Source organism: Microtus pennsylvanicus, chromosome 13 (assembly GCF_037038515.1).
Source record: "Microtus pennsylvanicus isolate mMicPen1 chromosome 13, mMicPen1.hap1, whole genome shotgun sequence".
NCBI classification, from domain to species: Eukaryota; Metazoa; Chordata; class Mammalia; order Rodentia; family Cricetidae; genus Microtus; species Microtus pennsylvanicus.
Window position 1 is genome coordinate 66,961,773 of NC_134591.1, and position 20,719 is coordinate 66,982,491.

Sequence of the window (20,719 nt, forward strand, 5' to 3'; positions counted from 1 at the left end):
ATGACAGCTGCTTTAGGGGGCTACGACCCACAATCCCACACAGAAGGTGTGCGCCCCCAAAGGATTTTGGTCTCAGAAACCTCAGTCTCAAGTTCCTCTTTGGAAACCCGACTTGTAAGTCATGCTTGTTCGTCTACAGAGCTCCTGCCCACCATATATGACCGGGTCAGTTGACTGTGATGTGCTTGGAGCAGGGGTGGCACCTGCTGGGTCGGCTCTGGGCAGTAGTGACTTGATGGGGACAGCTGTGTCCTTTAGAGATCTTTAGCAGTGGCATGTAGAACTAAAAAGAAATAGATGAAATGAACTTTTATAACATATCTTGTCATATTTTGCAATATGTCCCAGTAGATCCAAAATGTCACTGAGATGTCTCAGGAGGCCCCTTGTCTCACTGAAGTTTTTGGAATTTGATGTGTATTTGATATTTAAAGCCTGTCTTAATATTGGACCAGTGATGTTCCCAGGGCTGATTGTGGCTGGCTCAGCATTTCACTGCAGACCCCAGGGGAGTGTCTGAACTTTGTTCTCTGTGCCCTTGGAAGCCCCTGAGGGGGGCTGGGAAGGGTGGGACATAACCAGAGGAAGTTCCTAGAGCACCTCTCTCAGATTGCCCTGTGGAAACTGCAGAGAGGAAGCTGTTAGGCTGTGGGAGAAAGAAGGGGTATGATCCAAGCATGATCTGCCCAGGTGCATGGCATTCAGAGAGAGGCACTGGCCACCTGGGAGGCAGGCTCCGCTCTGGCCTCGTGAGCACTCTTCCATGGCCTCCTTAGCTGCACCAGAGGGTGGTGATAAGGCTTGAGCTTTGCCTGGATGCTTCCAGTGCTCCATGTCATCTGAGACGGCTGGCTGCACCCTTGTACTGGTTCACAGGGCCCTGGACACAGCAGTGTGGGATCAGTGTCCATCATCAAGTGAACGACCTCTGGGCCCGCACAGCTGTGACTCTGCAAATAACCGAGGTCCAGGCCAAAATTGTTTTCTTTTTGCCAATATATGCTTGGTGCATATGTGTGTGCGTGTGTGCGTGTGTGCGTGTGTGTGTATGTGTGCGTGCATGCCTGTGCGCCTGTGTGTTCATATGTAAGCATCAGGTTTCTTCCTCTATTGCTGTCTACTGTTTTTATTATTATTTATTTATTTTTGAGAACACATCCTCACTGACTGGCTGGCCAATGAGCCTCAGGGACCCTCCTGTTCCTGCCTTCCCCAGATGAGTGTCATGGTGCCTGACTTTTTATGCTGAGTGCTGAGGGTGTGAACTTGGGTTCTTCTATTGGCTCGGCCATCCCCTCCAACCCCATAGAGTGCATGAGTTTTGTTCACTACTGCTTCAAGGTGACTGAACGTAACACATGTACATCTTGAATATGCAATTAAGCGCTGTACAAATCCAGCATGCAGAGCAGAATTTCCTTGTAATTATCCTGCTCTTTGTTAAAAAGTTTATTTTTTTAAATGATATGTGTGTGGGGGGGGCAGTGTCTATATACCTTAGTGCAGGGGCCTTTGGAGGTCAGAGGCATCGATCCTTTGGAGCTGGAGTTATAGGCAGTGAGTAAAAAGTCACTTATTGTGGTTGCCGGGTACCGAACTCTGATCTACAAGAGCAGTATGTGCTCTTAACCGCTGGAGCATCTCTCTGACCTGGTGCCAGTTCTCTTTTAATGAGGCAAATGCCACCGAGAGCCAGGTGCAGTTCCTTCAGGGGCTTCACATTCATACATGTGCACGTGCACGCACACGCGCGCACACACACACACACACACACACACAGGCACGCACGCACATACACATGCCCTCCATCAGTTTTGGAATCACCCTGCACAGGGTCTGGGAGAATTTCCCCTAGCCCCCCCCCCCCATTCTTCTCCAGGTGCCCCAGTAACTCAGCTTTGTTCTGCTTTTGACCTGCTGCGTATTTTCTCAGTCTACCGGCGAAATCTCCCTGTGGACTCACAGATAGACAGAAATGCCCCGTTTTCCACAGGTTTTCTGTCTGGGTAAAGAACAAAGCCAGGGAACTGTTTTGTCTGCAGGAGGCTTTTCCTCAACCTGGAGAACAATGGTGGCGGCATCAGGCGAGGAGCCCAAGGGCCATAATCCCGTTAGCCGTGCCGTGCCCTGAGCGACTTGCCCAGCCTCTGTGCAGCTTCTCTATGGAGTCCTGTGCTGTGGGGCTGTTATTATCTCCCCCGGGCCTGGTGCTCTCCTCTCCAGTAATTAGCCTGCCCATCTGGTCTTTGTTTAGGAGTTCTCTGCATGCAACCTGTCTCCAGGACCCTGGGAAGAGCCGCATTCCTCCACCTCTGTGAGCACGACATCAAATGCCACCTGTGTGTCTCAAGAAACCTCCCCCCCCCACTTTTTTCTCAAACAAAGGAGTATCAGGGAGAATCAAGCTGCCCTGGCCCCCAGCACCATAGCTTCACCCATTCAGCAAAATTCCCAGCGCTCTGGGGCACAATTTTATTGCATCTGTTATCTAACAAATACGGAGACTGGCTACAAATTGGCACTTCAAATATTTGTGATTCATGCATAACATAAGAATGGTCTCAGGTCCCACGAGACCCGACACCCCCCATCTCCACCCCCATACCATTTTTAGAGTTCTGAGAGCATGGGACACTCTCATATGTATATTGCGTGGATCAGCCAAAATTCTTAACTTCTGGTCTGTCCAGAAAAGCAGAGAGAGAAGAGCGATTGCAGACTTGATCATAATCTTGAGCGATAGGACTCGGCGCTCCCCAGATGCCGTGTGCAGCAAGCACTGTTTGCACAGAGAAGAATGCAGCCGGGGACCAGGTGGAGAGGCATGAGGACTTGTCCTGGAAAGGCTAAAAATGACAGCAAAAGAAATGTAAACAAATCGTGACCGGTCCACACCCAACGCTCAGTAAAAACACCCCCCCCCCCCCCGAGCCATGTGGTGCATGGGACCCTAGCACTGAGAAGAAACAAACAAGCAAAACCCAACTTTCTCTAGATGGTTTGTGATGCCCACAATGCTCTAAAACAAGCAGGGGGGGCGTGTTTTTACTGAGCTTTTACAGAGCGAGAACTCAAGCTCAAAGAGATCAAGCCACCTGAGCAGGGCCACACAGCCTCAGCCAGGCCGAAGAGGGGCCAGAGACCAGGGTCTTCAGATTTCCCTCCTAGCCACTCTCCTCTGATTTCACCTTGGTGTGTGTGCATGTGTGCATGTGTGTATTCGAGCGTGCGTGTGTATGTGCACGATCGTCACAGACCACTTGAACTAAGTAGGTAGTAAAGTCACCTGCAGAGTCGCCACCTTTTCAGCTCATGTCAGTTCTCCTCTCAAGAAGGACAGGTTTCAATCTGGTTCATATCTGCCACCTGTCCAGGCAGGGTGACAGGGACAGAGAGGGGGCAGGCACTGAACACACGGGGTGTGTTTTCTCCCTCACAGGCCTCCGTCCCTGGCTGCAAACAAAGAAGCAATGTCTCTTCTCCAGTTGGGTTTCTGTCAAAAACAGAAAGAGGAGTCTTCCCTTTGACCAGATCCGGAGGGCCAGCTCCAGGTAAGCAGTGACTTGGCTCTGGTTCTCTGAGCACCATCTCTCTAAAGGGAGCCTGTTGGGAAAAGAGCTTGTTTTGCCTGTGTGTATGTGTGTGGGGGGGGGGGGGAGGGATGTATGTGGGTGGGTGGGATGTGTGTGTGCACGCGCACATGTGCGTGCGCATGCCTGCACACACATGCAAAGAAAGTGCTGAACAGAGAGGAGAGGATAAGGGACCCAGTGGCTCTGCACACGTTGCCTAAGCAGCCTTCTTGATGTGGCCTTTTGGGGTCAGACACGCCAGCCCTGGGCAGCCAGTGTGAGGAAGTGGCTTCTTCCTATTGACAGGGAGAGTGAGGGTGACCCTAGTTTTGGTCACTTCACTGTCTTCCTAAATCACCTGGCAGGTCCTGGCTGCATTTCCCAGCATTTATTCCACAGGGAGCATTCTGTTTGCCTGTGCCCAGAGTCCTGGATTTCATTATGGAAGAAAGATGCTCAAGGAGTTATAAAACTTGTCCAGTGCCGCTGGCCACTAAATAGCGTATCTAAGCTCAAAGATGCCTTGGCTAGACCCCTGTTTCCCATCGGGTCCCTGGTGCCTTCAGGACCAGGACGCAGGATCACATCAAAGCTTGCCTGAATCCAACTACTGGATTCCAAAAGGTGGTAACACCCCTGTGATCCCACATTTCTATCCCTGGAGGACATCCTAGTGGGTCGATCAGTTCAGAGGAGTCCAGAAGAGCGCATACAGCCTGACCCCTCAGCCTTTCCCAGCCGAGCCTGGAGCTTTGGTCCCAGAACCCAGAGGAGGGGCAGGGAGGCATAGGGTGTGGAGAAAATTGCAGGGCACGTCAGCTTTCAGCAAATCCAGATTAAAGCCAGAAGATCAGGCCAAGCCGAGGAACAAAACCATCACTAATCAGGAGGCTCAGCCACAAGGCACCCCCTCCCCCGCACCATCCCCACAAAGCCCCACCTTGTTTGTTTATACAGCAGAACAAAGCTGGCACCCTTGGGGTTTAGCCAGAGGCCCCACCACAGAGCCCTGGGATAGGACATCACAGTCAACACAGGCTCCCCAGGGTGCCTTGTATCAAAGAACAGAATGGGGACCAAACTGCTCCTCCAGCACAGGGTGAGTGTCTCACCCTGTGTTCTCTTCATTACTTTTCCAATAGAAAAGGAAATCCTATTTAAAACAAAGTTACCCTCTTAGAAGACGGAAGCAGGAAGGTTGCCTTGAGTTTGGGGGCCAGCCAGGGCTAAAGAGCGAGGCTCTAACTCTAAAACAAGAACTCAGACAAAACAGAGTCAAATTCATAGTGCTTTGAACATCTGGACTCCCTTCCCTGCAGTACCAGCTAAGCTTCTCCCCACTTTTCTGGATCCACCAATTCTACCGGATTTCTTTTCCTGGCGTGACTCCTATTGACCCCTGACCCCAGCCCTGGTTCAGTCACGGTCACTTGTGCATAGCTGTCATGATAATATGTATAGACTTGCAAGTTTTGTGTTACTCTTCCATTCATGTATGTCTTTAAAAATCTATTAGAATGTGGCGCCTGTAATCCCAATATTTGAAAGGCTAAGGCAGGAGAATTGTTATAAATGAGGTTCTGTTCTTTAGAGGGGCTGTGGTCGGGAGATGACTCCATCGGCAAAGTGTTTGCTGAGAACACGTTGGCTTCTACCACCACGTGAGAAGTCAGGAGGAATAGCAGCGGTGGTTCCACGATAGCTCCAGGAATGGTTCCTGCCATTCCAGAGCTGGAGAGGCAGAGACAGGAGGGTCCTGGGGTTTGCTAGCCAGCCAGTGTAGCCGAACCCTAGGCTAGACTCCAGGTTCACTGAGACCCTGCCTCAAGAATTTAAGGAGGACTGCCAAGATGGCCTAGCAGGCAAACATATTTGCTGTCAAGCCTGGTAACGGGTTCAGTCCTCTGACCTCCACGTGTGTGCTGTGGCACATGTGTAAATGCACACGTACGTGCAATAAATAAATACATCAGAAGAATTGTAGAAGGCAGAGATTAATGGAGGAAGACACTTGGAATTGAATTCTGGCCCTCACATGCCAGCACATACAAGTACACACATATTAACGGAGGTGCTAACACACATGCACATAACCGAAGGTACAAACAAAACAAAAACAACAACAAAAACTCAAGCCACACCCAAGTGGCCTTCTGGTGTTCGAGAGTGTCACTGTCGAACTTGTTTTCTGCAATGCTCTCCTAGATGCTGAGGCTACATATACCTCGTGTTCACACCAAGGGGCCTGTTGTGTGTCCAGCTTCCTGCCTGCAGTTTTTATGTTCATTTGAGTGATGGGAAGCCTGGACCAATGTGAGCTGTGAGGACCGACGTGTCTGTGAGGGCTTTTGCCCAGTACTGCTTGTCTCTCTTCCCAAACACCTGTATCCCCCCCTGAGCTGTGAGAATGTCGGGGGTGAGACTGCTCGCTGCTCTCCCTCCAGCCAGGCCAATCTCTCCTCCCTGAGGCTTTGAGCACAGGTGAAGTGAATTTGACTATGGTTTCTTAAGACAGAACACGGGGCACGGGCAATCCACACAGCAGGTTCTCAGTAAGAACCTGTTATGCAGGGCTGGAGAGATGGCTCAGTGGTTAAAAGCACTTGCTGCTCTTTGAGAGAACCCAAATTCAGTTCCTAGCCTCCACAACAGGTTGCCTCCAACTGTCTGGAATTCCAACTCCAGGGGATCTGATCCCACCAAGGGACACTTACACTCACGTGCCCATGTGCAAACAAAACCACCTAAAAATAATAAAATTAAAAAAAAAAAGAACCTATTGCTTAGGGCCTGAGGAGGTGGTTACATCAGGTAAGGGTACTTGCTATACAGGCATAAGAATTGGAGTTCGAATCCCCATTACCTATGAAAAAGCTGGGTGTGGTCACACATGCGCCCATAACTCCATTGTTGTGGAGGGCACAGAAGAATCCCTGGGGTTTGCTGGCCACCAGCCTGGTCAGTGAAAGATCTCTGAAATGAGGCAAAAAAATGACAGAACAGGGCAGGGCAGCCCTGGCCTTTGCCTGCATATAAATGTTTGTATAATACACACACACACACACACACACACACACACACACACACACACACACTTAGCTTATTTGACATTTACAAACCATTAAGATGATATTCTGCTATTGGAACCACCTTGTGCTCAGGAACTAGGTGTTCTTACTCTGCAGAATGGGGGAGCTGTGTCAGTACAGGCTACCCCGTGTTTGGGGGCATTCCTTAGGTGCCTGGTGCCTGATTGGATGGACGCCCTCTGGCTAGTTAATTCCTATCTCTGGGCTGCAGGGCCTGGGTGTAGGTTGGAGGGGTGAGACCCACCTGGACAGGTGTCCGTGTAGCCCATGTGTTGAAGTGAGTTATTCAAGTGGAGGCCTGACTTTTGGTCTACACAGGCAACCTTCCCATAGGGCCCACTGAAACCCACTGAAGTGACGTTACTGACGGCTGTGAGGTACCTGTGAGAGCTGGTGGCAGGCGCTGCTTTTCACTGATCTGGGGAGAGCGTCTCATCCTATGTCAATTCTTCTCTCTGTTCAGGGCATTACAATGTCAATGAATCGCTGGTGAAGCGTTCACCGAAGATCTTAGTGTCCTGCTTCAAATCCAAAACTGGCCGTGGATTAAAACTGACATCAACAGGCCCAGGACCTGGTTACTACAACCCCAACGAGCAAACCAAGATTCTGAAAAAGCCTCATGTCCCGTGAGTCCTGCATTTTCTTCTGAGGTAGCTCCAGGGGATGCTCAAAGAGGCAAAAATGAGAATGCTCACCGGTTAGACAGGACTCAGTCTGGTGGGAGGGCCCCGTTCCCATGTCGCAGTGATTGACAAGCCACTGGAGTAGCATCTGTTTGGGACATGTCCCCCACGGTAGTAGAACCACCAGCCTTGCTTCCTGGAGGAAGGAGCTGGGCTTCAGGAAGGCTCCCCATGAAGCTGGCTTTTCCTCGGGCTCCGACTGCTCTGTTTTTATAATGTGGGATCTCTCCCGCGCTTGGGGAGATGCAGCAGCTGGGGCACACCGATGGAGCTGGATCTGCCCATCAGCCCTGCTGTATGGCCTCGGGCAGCATGTGCTACACTCTGTGAGCGCTCATGCCTTTATCTATAAAGCTAAGCGGGTTTAATTTTTGCCTCGTAGGGTTGCTTTCAGACTTAAAAATTTGTCAGGCATATAGTAGGTGCAAATGGTGACTTCTTAGTAACACAAATTTAAAAAGAAATAGAGCTGGGTCGGTTGGTTCACATTTGTAATCCTAGTACTTTGGAGGCTGAGGCAGGAGGATTGAGAATTCAAGGCCAGCCTGGGCAATGTAGCCAGATTCTGCTTCATCAAAGTAGGGTTGGAAGGTGGAGAGAGACAACCGTGTCACCCAGTTGAATATATTCCATTTGAGAGTTTTCATTTCTATTTTATGTGTGTGGGTGTTTTGCCTGTATGTTTGTGCACCATGTGTCTGCAGTGTCCATGGCAGCCAGAAGAGGGCAGTAGGTCCTCTGGAACTGTAGCTATAAATGTTTTGTGATCTGCCTTGTGGGTGCTGGGAACCTAACCCCAGCCCCCTACAAGAACAAGTGCTCCTTGCTCCCGACACCCCCCTCCCCCAGCCTCTTTATTCACCATTCCTAATGTTATTTTCATCCAAGAGACTCGAAGGTATTCAGGGCTTAAGAATTCCTTACGTGGCTGTGGAACTTCCATGAGGTTTTGTCACCTTCTGAGTCTTCACTTCTGTGGCAGCCCCCCTTGTAGGTCCAAGAAGGGTGACCACCAGGGTTGGGCCGAGTGTGTGGGTACCTGAGCCCCTCCACAGTGACACGGCAGGGTCAGGGCCACAGCTTGTCACCAGGCATCTGGCAGGAGGCTGGAAACGTTGGTCACCATCTGGCCATCAGTCTGGGACATGGGGCGGGGATTCAGGAGTCTGTCAAGTCAAACAGGAGGTGGAGAAGGGACTTGGGCTTAGATGGAGGCTACCAGGTAAGTTCCTTCTGTGGTCCCATTGTGGGATTCTGCAGGATTCTTTCCAGGCTCTGGGGTAGGGGATTGACTCCTTCCTTTGGGCTGACTTGAGTCCCCTCTGTGCATGAACTTTTCCTTAGTCTGCTTGTGAAATGCTGCAGGAAGGGGGGGGGATTATCTTCCGTGGAACCTCCCCTGCCTGCCTCTTTGCTGAGTGGCCTTGAGGATCTTCCCCGCAGTGGCTCCTGCAAGGCTGAATGAAGCAGAACTTGGAAACAGTTCTTACTTTTTCCCAGCTGACGCATAAAAGCCGTGCATTTTTATGGAGACCATGTGATGTTTTGATGCATTACTTAATGTTCAAACCGGGAGAAGCGTCTGTCTCCTCAGACATCTGCCTGGCTCTTACTCATTACAGTCGAGATTACTATGTATCCTACTGAAATAGAATACAGCTGCAATTTCCCATGGTGGCTCAAACCCACAGCCCAGATCTGGCAGCCTCAACGAGGTGGGCCAACCCAGGAGCTTTCTGGAGTGACACTTGTAGGGCCATTCCACACCAGAGGCTGGAGCTTGTGCCTCAGGAGACATGGCTGAGGAGCGCGTTGTGGGTGTTCTCGGCCTTCGGCTGCCCAGCTGACTCAAAGTTAGGAGGATTTGTTGGCTTGCAGGTTGTCTTAAGATGTGAAGCGAGCGTTCGCCAAGGTTTCAGTTCTCAAGTTTCCCAGTACCCATCCTGGGGGTGACTCAGTGAGGCAGGGCAGAATGGGGTCCTCCCGATGCCACCTGTTGCCAGGCGGAGGAACACCCAGAGACTCCATTCTGACCACTTCCTGGAGTCCCTATGTCATTGGCTTTGCATAGCACGCAGTCCTGTCAAGGGTAGCCCGAGAATCAAGCCCCTTGGCCCAGGTCCAATTCTGTAATTACACTGGCCAATTATGCTGGGCCCACCTAAAGTTCCCGGGGATTGTCAATTCGCTGTGGGATGCATCTTCCCAGGCGGCTCATCTGTCACTGCCCCTGCCCTGAAGAACAGACAGATACTGCATTCCACCCCAGAGGCAGCCGGTTGCCCTTTAATGTGGAGAGGAATTGTGAGAAATTGCCCCCTTTATCCCTCCCAAACCTGGGAATCCCCCAGGCAGAGAACCTGTGCCTGCGAGTGTCCCAGGGGTCCTGATGCCTCCCACAAGTGACCTGCAGAGACCTCGAGGACATCCATTATCTCTGAGCCGCTGACAAAGGGTTTCCTCGGAAGCTGAGGTGTGCTTACTCCCTGCTGTGGCTGCTGGGGGAGCTGGATCCATGTTGTCATTCATCACTAAGCCACCAAACCCAGGCTGGTCACACTGCATTGCCGGTCATACACATCCTGAGTGTGACCACTGGACGTCTGTGATTTCCCAATTGCCCCACACCACCAGGAACCAGCCCTGGGTAAGGGGGAGTTTGGTGTCTTGACTCCATCACCTTCCTTGCAAGCTATCCCCCACCGAACACACAGATTTTGGGACACAGGAAGAGAGATGACAGCGGCCACCTTCAGCCCTCCCCACACTGTCCCTCTATTGTTTCTAGGTGGTTCCCTTGTTTCTCACCATCCTCTCCCCCATTTCCCCACAGACCCTGTAAATGTGAAGTTAAGAGGGAGCTCTGACTGTTTCAGACACACTTTCCCTCCCAGAAAGACCCAGAACAGCCCTGCTCTTGACCTGGTGCCATTGCCCACGCTGTTCCTCCTGCAGGAGCACCCTTCCCTGTACACTCAGCTCCACCCTTACACACCCACCTGTTGTGCCCCTTCCCCGTGAGTCTTCTTCCTGTGCGTGTGCGCGCCCCCCCCACATACACACACACACATGCACGCACACTCACGCCTACTGTGTGTTCTACTTGCCTTACCCTTTAGGGGTGGTGACTTTGCCTTACTCAGCTTTGAGGTCCCTAGCCCCTTGCTGAACCGCAGAGAAAGGGGAGGGGGCACAGAAGGTGATGGAGCCCAGATACCACAAAAGGGCTGAGTCTGGCTACTCTCTCTCCCTTGTCTGCCCCTGTGTGCCCACTGCTGGAGTACCCTTCCCTGCTCTCCCTACCTCGGGGTTCCCTGCTGACCTCTTCCAGGGCACAGGTTTGGACCCCCTAGTGGGAATTATTGCTGCCCTCCTGTTTTCGGAAGAGCGCTTCACAGGATAGCCCAGGGTGCCTGGGCACTCTGCACACAGTCCACGCTAGCCTCAGCTTTGTGTCAATCCTCCTGCTTCAGCTACGCAAGTGCTGGGATTACAGACATATGCCTTCCTTTGTGCTCAGAACTTTTTTATTTTTGAAAATTATTTATTTATTGTTTATTTAGTTTTGGTTTTTCAAGACAGGCTTTCTCTGTGTAACAGTCCTGGCTGTCCTGGAACTAGCTCTTGGAGACCAGGCTGGCCTTGAACTCACAGAGATCCACCTGCCTTTGCCTTCCCAGTGCTGGGATTAGTGTGCGCTACTGCCTGGCTGTGCTCAGGATTTAAAACTCCCCTTTTAACAGACTTCCTGTTAGGAACAGGAGCAAAGCCTAGTTACTCCTAGCATATGGTCTGGGGCGGTCAGATTTCCTGAAGACACATAACCAGTGAGCAGGGTAGGGGACATTTAAGCTGCAGCTGCACGCGCGCGCGCGCGCACACACACACACACACACACACACACACACACACACTCTCCACTGTCACCGTTCAGATGACACTATCTGTGGACGACCTAGCCCTCATGATCCGTGTCTTAGTCCAGGACAGCCTGGATCCTCAAAGTGCTTGACTAGAGCTGTATGTAGAGCTGGCGTTCACTGGAGACCCTAGCGTTCTGCTGAGGGGGTGGGGCATCCCTAGTACTGTGAGAGGAGACAGGAAGAGGCCGCTCCAACCAAATGTGCAAGTGTGTGCTGTGGCCCAGCCTGCATCCACCTCTAGTAGCTATCCCTGCTTGGGCAAGCAGACACCCCATGGGCTTCCCTGGAAAGAATGTGGGACTCTTGGGCTTGGGAGTGACCCAGACCAATGAATGACTTCATCTGGTAGTTGGCTTATTCCAGTTGTGACTTCTAGGAGTCATGTCTATCTCAAAATGTAGCCAGTCTGGGTGTCTTGGGGAAGGAGTCAGAGCCAGAACAGGGGCAAGGTAGTATTTACTTATGAGAAGAAAGATTCTTGACCACACCCTAAAGCCAGGTCCTCCACACGGAGTAGAGGGATACATTCTCCTCCTTCCTGTGGGTACCTTTGTTCAGATGTAAGCATCCAAGCCAGCTGTCTCATGGTTCGAGCCTCTAGCAGAGCGAAGCGGCTTTCCAGGGCCCCTGTAGCAGCAGGCCGATCCCCACACGCCAGAATGGCCCCGGTGTGAACACTGAATTTGCACTAGCTCTGTGGGAGCCGCTCCACAGACCTCTGCTGTTTTTGGTTTGTTCTCATAGCTCTCCTACAAAGAGCAAAGAGTGAGGGTTCTCACTCCTGCTCCAGATATTCCAGGGGCTTTGTCTGAGACCCCAGCAGCCAGCCAGTGGCGTGACTAGAATTCATACTCCATGCAGGAGTCTCTGAGATGCAGACACCTTTAGCATGGCGTGATGTGGGATGGCCTTCTCTATGTGTGTTGCTTTGATTGGTTGATGAATTGTTTTGGTCAATGGCCTAGCAGAATACAGCCCAGCGGGAAATTCGAACAGATATATATATATATATATATATATATATATGTATATATATATACATATATATATATATATATATATATATATATAAAGAGTAGGTGGGGTCAAGGCAGACACCATGTAGCTGCCGATGGAGAAACACACTGGAAACTTACCTATAGGTTACAGCCTTGTGGAGATACACAGATTAATAGAAATGGGTTAATTTAAGACGTAAGAGGTAGCTATAAATACGCTTGAGCCATTGGCCAGACAGTGATATAATTGATGTAGTTTTGTGTGATTATTTGAGTCTGGGTGGTTGGGAAATGAAAGAGCAGTCTCTGCTGACAATGGCCTGTCTCCACATTGCTGCTACTAAGAGACTGTCCTACAGAGCCACGGTCTGCAATGGGGTCTGACTTTACATGCTACAGTCTCTCTGGACACTGGCTCCTTTAGCCAATAAGGAGGTTGACCAGACATCTCTAGGTGTCCTGGCTCTATGGAGTTAAGAAGGTAAAGGCCCAAGGCCAGCAGGGTCATGGGAGCCAGGACTCCCCCACTGCTTTTGGGCACAGTGTCTGTTCCGGGATGTTCTGGGCTCTGAGAACCTTACTCCCCTTTCCATGAGAGGCCCCAGAAGAAACTTCAGGTGGGAGGTGGCTTTTCCCCTGAACAGTGGCTTGATTCCCCAGATGGCCGGGATACCCAGTAACTATCCTACCTGTGGGCTGAGGGGAGGGGACAGTCCTCAAAAGTCCTCTTATCTAACTCCCCAACTCACACATGGGTAAACTGTGTTCCAGAATTGTTATGTAGGCTTGGCCCTATGTAAGTGTTTATTTAGTGACTTAATGGCAAAGATGCGATACAAAATACACCCCTTTCTGGAGGGAAAGATGTCTGTCTGAAACAGTTGCAATATAAGCAGTGAGTGTCCTTAGGAGTTCTAGATTCCAGCCCAGTGCTTTTCCATCCCTGCCTCCAGCCTTAAGGGCAAACTAGCAGGGTTCTGGGGTGTCAACAGAAATCCGTCAGTTGTAGGACAACAAATCTATGGAAAGCGGACTGAGGCTTCCTTTTCCCTGGCCATGCAGACATCACAAGTGGCTCATCCAGGGCTCTTTCATCCAGGCTTCAGTTCTTAGAGCTCCAGCCAGACTCTACCAATCGATCACAGTCAGCACATACGATCAATGGGACCTGCTTTTCCCAATGAGCTCAGCAACAGACACCTCTAACAGAAAAAGTGTCTGTGCTCTCATTGCCCCAAGGACTTTGTGTTAGGTACCAGCACCTCTCAATACTGACAAGCCTGTGAGGTTTGGTTGCCATTGTACAATTGAGGCCTAGAGGCCCTGGGCTCACAAGCAACTGAATTAGGCTAGATACTGGTCAGGGTGAGCCTCGGGGCCCCAGGCATGGCCTGTGCTTTAGACTCTGCCGGTTCCCCCACGAGGCTGCTGTGGTGATGTCTTTGCATTTTTTTCTTTTCCAAAGGAAAGGTACGCTCCTGAACTTCTCTGCCCACCCTCTGCCTCTGCCCCCAAAGCCACCTCTGCCCGGGCCTGGTCAGTACAATATTGTGGACTACGAGGGACCCCCTAAGCATTTCATCTCCAGTGCATCGTTTGTGTCCAATACCAGCCGGTGGCCAGTGTTGTCATCCAGACCAAGCCTACCGGGCCCAGGTCAGAGAACTGTGACCCCCAAATCTTCTGCAACAGCTTGTCATTCCAAGGCCATCAAATACCACCAGTTTATGGGCTGTTTGCTAAGCAGGTTACAAGGGTGAGGTGGGCTTAGCAGGTTATCGGCTTACAATTTCAGGTCACTAAAATATTTGTTTCTGAACATAAAGAGGGCTTGCTTTGGATTTGAAATCAAGGCTGGGAGGTCCAAGAGGCCAGAGGCTCTGCATAGTAGTGACTGCACTGGCTGGAGTGTGTACCTCACAGACCTCATCTCCACTCCTCCTCTTTCCTCCCTTCCCTCCCCTCCCCTCCACTATTCTCTCTTCTCCTCCCTCCTCTAACCTCGTGTGTGTATGTGTGTGTGCGTGTATATATGTATGTATATGTGTGTGTATGTGTATATGTGATGTGTATGTATATGTATGTGTATATATGTATGTATATGTGGGTGTATGTGTGTGTATGTGTGAATGTGTATATGTGATGTGTATGTATATGTATGTGTATATATGTATGTATATGTGTGTGTATGTGTTTATGTGTATATGTGATGTGTATGTATATGTATGTGTGTGTGCGTGTGTATATATGTATGTATATGTGTGTATGTGTTTATGTGTATATGTGATGTGTATGTATATGTATGTGTGTGTGCGTGTGTATATATGTATGTATATGTGGGTGTATGTGTGTGTATGTGTATATGTGATGTGTATGTATATGTATGTGTGTGTGCGTGTGTATATATGTATGTATATGTGGGTGTATGTGTGTGTATGTGTATATGTGATGTGTATGTATATGTATGTGTGTGTGCGTGTGTATATATGTATGTATATGTGTGTGTATGTGTGTATGTGTGTATGTGTATATGTGATGTGTATGTATATGTATGTGTGTGTATGTGTATATGTGATGTGTATGTATATGTATGTGTGCGTGTGTATATATGTATGTATGTGTGGGTGTATGTGTGTGTATGTGTATATGTGATGTGTATGTATATGTATGTGTGTGTGCGTGTGTATATATGTATGTATATGTGGGTGTATGTGTGTGTATGTGTATATGTGATGTGTATGTATATGTATGTGTGTGTGCGTGTGTATATATGTATGTATATGTGTGTATGTGTGTATGTGTGTATGTGTATATGTGATGTGTATGTATATGTATGTGTGTGTATGTGTGTATGTGTATATGTGATGTGTATGTATATGTATGTGTGCGTGTGTATATATGTATGTATGTGTGGGTGTATGTGTGTGTATGTGTATATGTGATGTGTATGTATATGTATGTGTGCGTGTGTATATATGTATGTATGTGTGGGTGTATGTGTGTGTATGTGTATATGTGATGTGTATGTATATGTATGTGTGTGTGTATGTGTATATGTGATGTGTATGTATATGTATGTGTGTGTGTGCGTGCCCACACTCTCATTCCGTGCTGCATGTGGCTGTAAGATGATAACTGGTAGATCCTGGGGACTGAACTCAGGCTGGCAGGCCTGGCAGCGAGTGCTTTAAAAGCCACCGAGTCATCTCAGCACCTCTGTTTGATTTTTGGAGACGAGGTGTCTCCCTGAACCTAAAGCTCACTGATTCTGCGAGGCAGCTGGCCAGTGAACCTTGGGATCTGCCTGTCATCGGGCCACCGGTGTTAGGGTTACAGGTGCATGCCCTCACCCTGGCTTTTCCCTTGGTCTCCGGGGAGCTAAAGTCAGGTCCTCATGTTTGTGCGGCTGGCACTGTACTGTGCCATTGTTCCAGCCTCAGAGACTATTCTAGAAGGAAAGGGCCATAGCATTTGTGGGAGTCTCATAAAAATTCTTATTCTTAAAGATATTTAAGCCTCAAGTCTAGATTGGCTAAGGTCTGAAAGGCAAGCTGCTTACTGCTAGGGGCATTTGTGATAGGGCCCAGTCTCCAGGTGGTGTGCCTTGTTTGTGATGGATACCAGAGGGAGGGGTTCTCTGTAGCCACTTAGCTCCTCCCTCCCGACCCAGATGGAAGGAACTTGCCCTTGCATTTAGATCTCCCCACAAGTTAGCATCCCGAGGAGCCCCCTCCACCAGGATGGGCAGTTTTCCATTCCCAGGGTGCTCCCTCCACAGTGATGGGTGGTCTCTGCAGCTTGCTAAGGCTCCCTGGCCTATCTCTGACAATGGCAGGAGCTGGTGGCCTGTGCTCTCTAAGGCTCCCTGGCCTATCTCTGACAATGGCAGGAGCTGGTGGCCTGTGCTCTCTAAGGCTCCCTGGCCTATCTCTGACAATGCCATACGCACAGGGACGGGAAAACAGAGCTGACAGGAAGCCACCTTGTCTTTCGTGCTCAGTCACTAGGCAAGCACTGTTGACACTCCCATTCTGGGTAGCCCTGAGGTGACTGAGGGTCTCCAGAGGCATCAGTCTGGCAGGAGAGAGTCCCCCCTTGCTCTTTTACCCATAGGCAAAGAAGTGGTAGGGGACGCTGGGGAGGGAGGCCAGTGCTCCAGCAGGGCCGTTCCTGTCGCTGTGGTCCCCTCCATCACGATGATCCTGCCGGTATGCAGGGAGGACGCACATGCACACATCCATTGTGGTGCCTCCAGCAGGCAGAAGTCTGCCTGGACCCATGGACTCCTTGAGAGGATATGAGAGGGATCCTGGGGCTGTGGCTCCCAAGTCTTGTTTGCTAGAGAAATGTGTCTTGGATGGCCATGGCTTTCAGTTTTCTGGCAATTTTTCCTCTCTTCTTTAAGAATACTGTTTTACTTGAAATGGTCATTTCAGTTTCTAGGAAGTGGTATTGTAAAGTTGGTTCTGTTATAGAAGCTATATATAGTCAAAGATGGTCAGAGGGCAGCCTCGGCCAGTAGAGCCATGTAACAGGGCTGGGAAGGTGGCCCCGTAGGTCAGGTGCTGGCTGGGCAAGCATGAGGACCAGGCTTGGATCCCCAGCACCCGTGCAAAAGCTAGAACTGATAGTGTGAACCTGTGACCCGGGACAGAGACGGGAAGGGGGGGGCGGAAATGAAGGTTTCGGTGGGAGACCTTAACTCGAAATAAAAGTGGAGCCAGGTGGTAGTGGTGCACACCTTTAAACCCAGCATTTGGGAGGCAGAGGCAGGTGGATCTCTATGAGTTCAAGCCCAGCCTGGTCTATAAGAGCTAGTTCCAGGACAGGCACCAAAGCTACACAGAGAAACCCTGTCTCGAAAAACTACAAAAAAAAAAAAAAGTGGACTGGGATAGAGGCAGATACCTGAAGGTGACCTCTACCCTTAAAAAAAAATACCATGAGGCCAGTTGCAGCTGCTTCCTCTCCCTGTAGGAAGAGGGGTGTGTAGGCTGAGGGGCAGGAGCAGGGCTCCCTCACCCTTCCCAGCTCTGAGACTTGGCCCGGGCCCTGCCGCCACGTCTTTCTATTTTGATGCCTTTTCTTTCTTTCCCCTCAGCCACATACAAGCCAGAGATCCCAGGGAAGCAATCCTTCCTCTACAATGAGGACAACAAATGGATCCCAGCGATATAGCGATGCCACAGCAGCTCCGGGAGAGGCTTGTGCAGCCGGGCCCCCGAGCCTGCTCCCCAGGACACCCATCAACCAGAACCCACCTTTCCTCTGTCACCCAGCCCAGGGTTACATACTGTCTGGAGCTGCCTTCTGGAGACTGGCCACCCCTGCCCCTCCCATGCTTTCCTGAGCAGAAAGGAAGAGAGGCAAAGCTCTCTGACTACCTCCACGTCAGCCTCCAAGCTGGTTTTGGGGACTCCCCTCCCCAGAGTTAAGGGATCTTGAAGCACAGACGCTGATATGGAACCTTGGCCTACTCCCTGTAGTGAAGTCCTTGCTTAGAAACCAATCAACCAGTGCTCTGAGGCCTGGTCTGTGAGCCCTGACCTCCAGTTGTCCTTGACTTCTGGGAGGCAGGAGGCTCAGAGGGGCCTGCGACGGGAGCACAGGCTATATTCCCTGGGAACCCCTGCAGCCTCTGCTGTGCCTTGTTATTGCACATCAAGAACATGGAATCCAGTCATGAGTCATCACCTATGAACATGGAATCCAGTCATGAGTCATCACCTATGAACATGGAGTCCAGTCATGAGTCATCACCTATGAACATGGAGTCCAGTCATGAGTCATCACTTATGAACATGGAATCCAGTCATGAGTCATCACCTATGAACATGGAATCCAGTCATGAGTCATCACCTATGAACATGGAATCCAGTCATGAGTCATCACCTATGAACATGGAATCCAGTCATGAGTCATCACCTATGAACATGGAATCCAGTCATGAGTCATGACCCATGAACTCGTAGACTCTGTATTCATCAGCAGGTGAGGCAGGACCCAGCTGGAGCTAGAGGCCTGGAACTACGGTCCCCAGGGCAAGGAGGACCTCTGTGTCCGTAGTCTTCATGATCTCACTTCCCCAACCTTGCCTCTGCCTGACCTGGTCTCTGTCGCCTTCACGACTTCCCACTTTTGAGAAAGTTTTCTGAGAAAGCATCAATTTCTGAGTTGGACCGTGTCTCTCACAGATCGTGGCTTGCCTGCAATGGCTAGAGGAAGAGCTGACCAAGAACCAAGAAGAGATGAAACTGGTTGCACATCCTCTCCTTTCCCGGGTGTCGCTAATGTCTGCCACTTTTCCAGACGAGGTCCTCTTGGGCTCCCTTCCCTCCTTCAGCCCCAATCCCTTTCCATGCCTGGACTTCTCGCTTCCCAAGGCCCCTTTCTTGAAGAAACTGTACATCCTGGGCCTCCCATATGGACTGGCTTCCTGATTGGGTTTTCTCCTGAGGGAGGGGCGGGATGAAAAAACATTTTCAATTAAATGGAATTCTTGCTTTTCACAGAAGCTGAGCTCTTTGTGAACCACAGATTCCTGCAAGCTAGGGCTTTGGAACGATGAGGTAGCCTGGTATACCCAGAAAGCATGGAGGCTTCTGGTCATACTGATCCTGGGGACTGGCTGGACTGGAGTCCCCTGGTCCTGGGTCATTGAGAGAGGCTGGCAATGTGCCGGGAAGTTACATCAGGCCTCTTCAGTCATCATGGCGCTCCACCCAATGATGCCTGTCTCTCCGAGTAGACCAGGAAGCAGGCCTCTCTGAGGCGGTGAGGAGGGCGGTGCCAGAAGGGCAGGGCTCACCATACCTTCCAGAAGTCACTGTTGGCACTGGGGCTGGGCTGAGGCCCTGAGCTCTGATGATCTGCCTACTGGTCCTCTGACATTCTGAAGATGTCCCAGCTTGAATCTCAAAAGCTCGGATTTAATTGAGTTGGTGCCTGGAATCAGTTACCTTTCTCATTTCTTGACCAGTATATCTGACAGAAGGAAGAGTGAATCTCAGCTCGGTGTGAGCATGTAGTCCATCACGATGGGGACAGGATGGTGATCAGGACAGCTCAGGATGGCGTAGCAGGAGTGAGCATGAGATGTCTGGTCATTCTGTATCCACAGAAAGAGAGAGAGGCCAAAGCTGGCTTTCTCCTTTCTCCTGTCTTTCTCAGGCTGGTCCCCCGGTCCATGGGATGGTGCCACCCACATTCAGGCCGAGTCTCTATCCTTCCGTTCATCCTTCACAGGCATGCCCAGACTCAAATCCAGACATTGTTATTAAAGTTCCTTTTTTTATTAAAAAAAAAAGTAGCCTGCTGATTTATAAAGTCCTGGGTGTGACTGGGATGGAGCTAGCTGGACTGAGGATGCACTGTTGTCGTACCAAAGTGCTTCCCAAATGATAACACACACACAAATCACTTGGGTATCTTGTTAGAATACAGACTCAGTGGGTCTGGCTGGTCTGAGAGCCAGCAATGAGACATATTCTGGACGGTATCAATGCTGCGTGTTTGAGATCCGTGCTTACAGTAGCCAGGTCTGATACACGCTCATGTGGTTGTCATCTTGCTTCTTCCACTGGTTCATCCATTTTTTTTGTTGTTGTTAATTTTTCCTCCTTCCCTCTCATTCCTTCCTCTCCTCACTCCTCTTGTGCTGGGTGACTTTTTTGTCAACTTGACACAAGTTAGAGTCGACTGAGAGATGGTAACCTTGATTGAGAAAATGCCTCCCTAAAACCAGGCTGCAGGCAAGCCCTGTAGGGCATTTTCTCAATTAGTGATTGAACTGGGAGGGCTCATTCCATTGTGGGAGGGGCCTCCCATGGGCTGGTGTTCCTGGGTCGTGTAGGAAAGCAGGCTGAGCAAGGCTTGGAGAGCAAGCCAGTAAGTAGCACTCCTCCATGGTCTCTGCATCAGCTCCTGCCTCCAGGTTCCTGCCATCTTTAAGTTCCTGTCCTGACTTCCTTCAGTGATGAACATTGGTGTGGAAGTGTAAGCTGAGTAAGCTCTTCCCTTCCAAGTTGCTTTGGTCGCGGTGTTTCATCATGGCAGTAGTAACCCTGACTAGGACACCGCCCTCCCCCATTCTTCCCCTTAAACCTCATGCTCTTGCTGTAAATCCACTGGGTAGCAATTACCTGTGGACAGGTAGTGCTCTCCCCACATGTTGACAATTACCCTTCTAAGAGAAAGTTGTTGGAAAGGCCCTGCCACGGCTCCATTCCTCCTAACTTTTCGCTTCGGGGAATGGCAATCTCATCATGGCACCCCTGGCTCCTGACTCTCTCTAAGGGCAGGAATGACCTTTTTCAAGGCTTGTTGAACACTTTCTCTGGGAGCCAGGTGGCCTTTTTTGCTTGAGAACCCTCATCTCCCTATGTGCCGGTGACTTGCTGGAGGCTGTAGGTGCACGGGGTGCGGAGGATGCCAGCCCCTGGCCTGTGTTCT

General features: G+C 50.4%; 1 protein-coding gene across 1 annotated transcript in view; it reads left to right on the forward strand.

Moving 5' to 3' along the window:
• The window catches only part of Stpg1 (sperm tail PG-rich repeat containing 1), a 31,736-nt gene extending 14,290 nt beyond the window's left edge, over nt 1-17,446 (forward strand). The window contains exons 5-8 of the mRNA XM_075945991.1: nt 3,440-3,551; nt 7,125-7,290; nt 13,734-13,924; nt 17,370-17,446. Coding sequence (XP_075802106.1) covers nt 3,440-3,551; nt 7,125-7,290; nt 13,734-13,924; nt 17,370-17,446 — 546 coding nt within the window. The remainder of the gene's footprint in view (nt 1-3,439; nt 3,552-7,124; nt 7,291-13,733; nt 13,925-17,369) is intronic.
• The last annotated feature ends 3,273 nt before the right edge of the window (nt 17,447-20,719 follow it).